This window comes from Muscardinus avellanarius (assembly GCF_963383645.1).
Source record: "Muscardinus avellanarius genome assembly, chromosome: 3".
Classification (NCBI taxonomy): domain Eukaryota; kingdom Metazoa; phylum Chordata; class Mammalia; order Rodentia; family Gliridae; genus Muscardinus; species Muscardinus avellanarius.
The window spans coordinates 138,875,988-138,881,342 of NC_137788.1; the positions used below are offsets into that span (position 1 = coordinate 138,875,988).

Sequence of the window (5,355 nt, forward strand, 5' to 3'; positions counted from 1 at the left end):
CCTGGAGGCGCTGGGGTGCGCCTGAGCTGGGCTCCGGCTCTGGGGAGCGGCCGGCACCCCACCACCCTGGTGAGCACAGGCTAGCGCCCCGGGCGGTGGGCAAGAGTGCTGGTTTTGCCACTAAAACGCAGGTGTCAAGAGCCCCGGCATTAGGGGCCAGGCAGCCGGGGCCAGGGGCTGGGGAGGTGGGCGTCTCTTCCCCAAGCACCCTGCACGGCTCCGCCATCTCATCTGTCAGATTAGACTGGGGGGGGGGAGAAACCAAGGCTTGAATCTTCCCAGATCCAAGCAAAAATGGCAGGGAGGGTGAGGCGCTCTGCTAACACTATCAATTATGCATCGTGTTGAACGTGGCTTCGGGGAGGAGGCGCTGGGGCGGGGGGGGGGGGGGCGGTGCGGGAGAGAAGGGTCCGCAGCCCGGCTGCGCGCAGCTCAGTCAGTCCCGCTGGAGGTCTTTCTGCACCACTGCCTGCATTTGCAAAAAGTGTTTAAGGGCAAAGACACGCCCCTCCTTCAGTCGGGTGCCTTTCCTTCCCCCAAATTCCTCAAAGATGGTTTGTCTCACGTGTTGTGGGGCGTAAAAATCGGCTCGCGTTCAATTTGCAGCGAAGCTCGCGGGCGCTGGCGGGATGGGCGAGTGAGGGTGAGTGCGCGTGAACGTGTGTATGTGCGGAAGAAGGAGAATAGCGAGTTGTCCCGGGTGAAGGTGTGCTTGTGAAAATGTGTGCGAACGTCGCCAGAGCTCAACACGTTGGCAAAGACTGCGCGTTGAGGGGTAATTCTAAGGCGTGAGGGTCGAGCGTATGAAGAGTGTGTTGTGCAAATGTATTTGAGTGGAGGGGCGGTGTGATGGGGGACAGTGCAATGTCCGCGAGCGTGTAAATGTCGGGATGCGTGGGCTATGCGGGTGCGATGGGCTGGGAAAGCCGAGCCCAGGAAGGTGAGCATGTGGCGCTTCTGTCATCGACGGTCTCCGGGGGAGGGTCTCTGTGGCTTTGAAGCCGGAGGTGGGAGAGGCTATGCGCGTCCCCACCAAGCCGGGGGCGCGCGAGGACGCTCCAACCTGCAGTCAGAGAGAAGTGGGGGCACACAGACTCCAAAAGAAAAACTGAAGTGGGACTTCGGGGACAGGGGAACTTGCAAACTCACCTGTCCCTTTCTCTGTCCCTCTCCCGTTTTGCCCATAAGACGCAGCAACAGATGCTCGAGGTTCCCTTGGGCTAGCATCCCAGCTCCGCCACACCTTGTTCCGAGGAGGGGTCGCAGCCGGAAGGCTGCGCACCGGGAGTCAGCGAGCAGTCGGTAAGCAGTGGGGACGCCCCATCACCTCAACCCAGGTAGCGGGAGGTCCAGCCTAGAGCACTGGTCCTGCAGCGCAGTCTGGGAGGAACTGGAAAGGGAGGGGCCCTCCCCGGAGTAAAGGTGGAGGAGACATGGGATTCCTGAGACTGAGTGGGAGGGGCTCTGCCAACCCGACGGGCGCCCCAAGTGGGGGTGGGGAGTAAATGTGTTTGTGTGACTGAGGATGAGGTTTTGGGGAACCCTCAGGCATCTTGGAGCTCCGGGGAAAGGGGCAGCCATGAACCTTCTCCAGCTTCATTTGCTAGTGGCTGCCCCCCCCCACCTGTGGGCGGGGGCCCTCCCAGGGCCTGGGAGCTGCCTGAGACGGGAGAGGGAATCTTTAGTGACTACCCCCACAAAGCGCTTGGTCCAAGCATGGAGGAGGGTTTCCCTTCCCAGATGTACTGTTGACCAAGCAGCTCTGGCTCTCTTGGGGGAAGAGGGACTGCATCCCTGGCAGGTCGACTTCTTTCAGGCTGGAGAAGGGAATGTTGGTGTAGTCTTTTCCAAATCCCATGCCTCAAGCCACCCACAGCAAGTTCTCCATTTTCTCCTCTGCTTGTGTTTCGGTCTCAGGGGAGGGGTGTGTGGACACTCAAGTACTGGCCTGCATCCCCAAGGGTGGGTTTGAATGAGGACTTGTGTCTTTGTGTCTGTCACGTCTCACAATGCACAGGAGAGTGCTCTGCACTGTGGTGGGAAGCACTGTGCAAACGCTGGGTTCCACTGAGAGAACAATGAGGTCTCCAAGGTGTACGGCAGCGCAGGCATCTGGGTGCCTATGTGTTTGTGTCTTTGCAATGCTTTGTGAGCCTCCTGACAAGAGCTCACAGGTCCTCTAGCTGTTGGCGGGATGGAGATGGCGCAGCTTCTGTTTGTTTTGTTCCGCGCGTGTGCAGGCGTGTGTGCGAGTCCTGTGTGTGGGACAAAGGGTTCCAGTGAGGACAGCCAGTCGCGGACAACACACCCTTTCGGTGCATCCATTTCACTGGGTTAAATAAAGACTTAGAAACACACAGAGGTGTCGGTGCTGAGCTCACTTACATGATGACCAGCAGGGGATCCTATAGAGGGGCCAGCTCCAGGGTGGGGGGATAGAGGAGGGGAAAGAGCTGGTCCATGCCCTGAGGGGGAGCATCCATTGAATCCAGAGACTTTTTTTTTTTTTGAGCTCCACTCTTGCCCAAGAGAAGTTCCTGGGCATGGCGGAGGTTACTGGAGTTGCAGCCTACCTTAGGTGGGTTTGCCGAGGCAGAGCGTGCTAGGGGAGGGAAGCTGGGGCTCCATAAGTCACCTTCACCTCTTCCCCGGGCTTCCTTTTGCAGGAGCCACCATGGCGCCCCTTCGAGCGCTGTGGTTGGTCTGGGCGCTGCTAAGAGTGGCTGGAGCGTGCCCGGAGCCTTGTGCCTGTGTGGACAAGTACGCTCACCAGTTTGCTGACTGTGCCTACAAGGAGCTGCGCGAGGTGCCCGAAGGACTGCCAGCCAATGTCACCACCCTTAGTCTGTCCGCCAACAAGATCACGGTGCTAAGGCGTGGGGCCTTCGCCAACGTGACGCAGGTCACGTCTTTGTGGCTGGCGCACAATGAGGTGCGTACAGTGGAGCCAGGGGCCCTGGCGGTGCTGAGCCAGCTCAAGAACCTCGACCTCAGCCACAACCTCATATCCAGCTTCCCGTGGAGCGACCTGCGTAATCTGAGCGCGCTACAGCTGCTCAAAATGAACCACAACCGCCTGGGCTCCCTCCCCCGCGAAGCCCTCGGCGCGCTGCCCGACCTGCGCTCGCTGCGCATCAACAACAACCGGCTGCGCACGCTGGAGCCCGGCACCTTCGACGCGCTCAGCGCGCTGTCGCACCTGCAACTCTACCACAACCCCTTCCACTGCGGCTGCGGCCTCCTGTGGCTGCAGGCCTGGGCCGCGAGCACCCGGGTCTCCTTGCCGGAGCCGGACTCCATCGCCTGCGCCTCGCCTCCGGCGCTGCAGGGGGTGCCCGTGAATCGCCTGCCCGCCCTGCCCTGCGCAGCCCCCAGCGTGCATCTGAGTGCAGAGCCCCAGCCGGAGACGCCCGGCACCCCTCTGCGCGCCGGCGTGGTGTTCCAGTTACACTGTGTCGCTGAGGGCTACCCCACGCCCCGCCTGCAGTGGCAACTCCAGATCCCCGGTGGCACCGTAGTCTTAGAGCCGCCGATTCTGAGCAGGGAGGATGACCGGGCCGGGGCGGAGGATGGGGAGGAGGAGGGAGATGGAGACGTGGAGACCCTGACCGAGGCCCCAGCACCGACTCCCGCACCGGCTTGGCCAGCGCCCCCAGCCACCCCGCGCTTCTTGGCCCTCGCAAACGGCTCCCTGTTGGTGCCTGTACTGAGTGCCAAGGAGGCAGGCGTCTACACATGCCGTGCCCACAATGAACTGGGCGCCAATTCCACGTCGGTACGAGTGTCAGTAGCTGCAGCCGGGCCTCCAAAGCATGCGCCTGGCGCTGGAGGCGAACCCAAGGGACAGGTCCCGACCTCTGAGCGCAAGTCCACAGCCAAAGGCCGGGGCAACAGCGTCCTACCCGCCAAGCCCGAGGGCAAATCTAAAGGCCAAGGTCTGGCCCGGGTCAGGATCCTCGGGGAGAACGAGGCGGAGCTGGAGGAGGAGGCAGGTGAGGGAGAAGAGTCAGAAGACCAGTTCCCTGAGAACCCCGCGGAGGAGCAGCGCTGTGGCCACGGGGACCCCTCTCGGTACGTGTCTAACCACGCCTTCAACCAGAGCTCGGACCTCAAGCCTCACGTCTTCGAGCTGGGCGTCATCGCGCTGGACGTGTCTGAGCGCGAGGCGCGGGTGCAGCTGACGCCGCTGGCGGGGCGTCGGGGCGCGGGGGCCGGCGGGGCTGCGGGGGCCGGGAGGCCTGGGGGGCGGCCCCTGCGCCTCCTCTATCTGTGTCCAGCCGGGGGCGGCGCGGCAGTGCAGTGGTCCCGCGTGGAGGAGGGCGTCAATGCGTACTGGTTTCGCGGCCTGAGGCCCGGCACCAACTACTCCGTGTGCCTGGCACTGGCGGGCGAGTCCTGCCACGTGCAGGTGGTGTTCGCCACCAAGAAAGAGCTGCCTTCGCTGCTGGTCATTGTGGCGGTGAGCGTTTTCCTCCTGGTGCTGGCCACCGTGCCCCTGCTGGGCGCCGCCTGCTGCCATCTGCTGGCCAAACACCCGGGCAAGCCCTACCGGCTGATCCTGCGGCCTCAGGCGCCCGACCCCATGGAGAAGCGCATCGCCGCGGACTTCGACCCGCGCGCCTCCTACCTGGAGTCGGAGAAAAGCTACCAGGCCGGCGGCGATGCGGGGGGCGAAGAGCCCGAGGAGGCCCCGGGGGAGGGCCTGGACGAAGAAGCGGAGCAGGGGGACCCGGGAGGGGACCTGCAGAGGGAGGAGAGCCTGGCGGCCTGCTCCCTGGCCGAGTCCCAGTCCAAGGCCAACCAGGAGGAGTTCGAGGCGGGCTCTGAGTACAGCGACCGGCTGCCGCTGGGCGCCGAGGCGGTCGACATCGCCCACGAGATCAATGGTAACTACAGGCAGACAGCGGGCTGAGACCCCAGCCCTCGTGGCCGCCCACGCCCACCCCGCCTCGGGTGCCTGGGAGCACAAACCTAGGGCTGGCAGGACGCGCGCGCAGACACACACACACACACACACACACACACACACGCCTTCACTTACTCCGCCCCCTGGCCTCCTAACCCGTGGACTACTAGGGACTTCTGGTAGAAGTGGGCCGAAATCATCAGCCCCTCCCCACCCACGGCTGCCATTCTCCTGGCGAGCTGAGTCCCCCTTCTCCACAAATACGGAGTCGAGTTCTTTCTTACTCCCCATATAAGACAACACCCGCCGACTTCGAGTGGAAAGGCACCCCTCTCCATTCCCATCGCGATTGCAGGAGAGCTGGGCTCCGCCGCCCGCCCGCCCCGTAGGCCCCGGAGCCCAGGGAAACGTGTGCGCGCAGACCCGGGAAACGTGTGCGGTATGGCTGC

At 63.4% G+C, this 5,355-nt stretch overlaps 1 protein-coding gene across 1 annotated transcript; it reads left to right on the forward strand.

Annotated features, from left to right (window-relative positions):
• Positions 1-2,674: 2,674 nt before the first annotated feature.
• ISLR2 (immunoglobulin superfamily containing leucine rich repeat 2) lies at positions 2,675-4,912 on the forward strand (the record flags this gene model as incomplete). Its single annotated transcript, XM_080693134.1, has 1 exon — positions 2,675-4,912. The coding sequence occupies one exon, from the start codon at positions 2,675-2,677 to the stop codon at positions 4,910-4,912; it is 2,238 nt and encodes a 745-aa protein (XP_080549260.1).
• Positions 4,913-5,355: the final 443 nt, after the last annotated feature.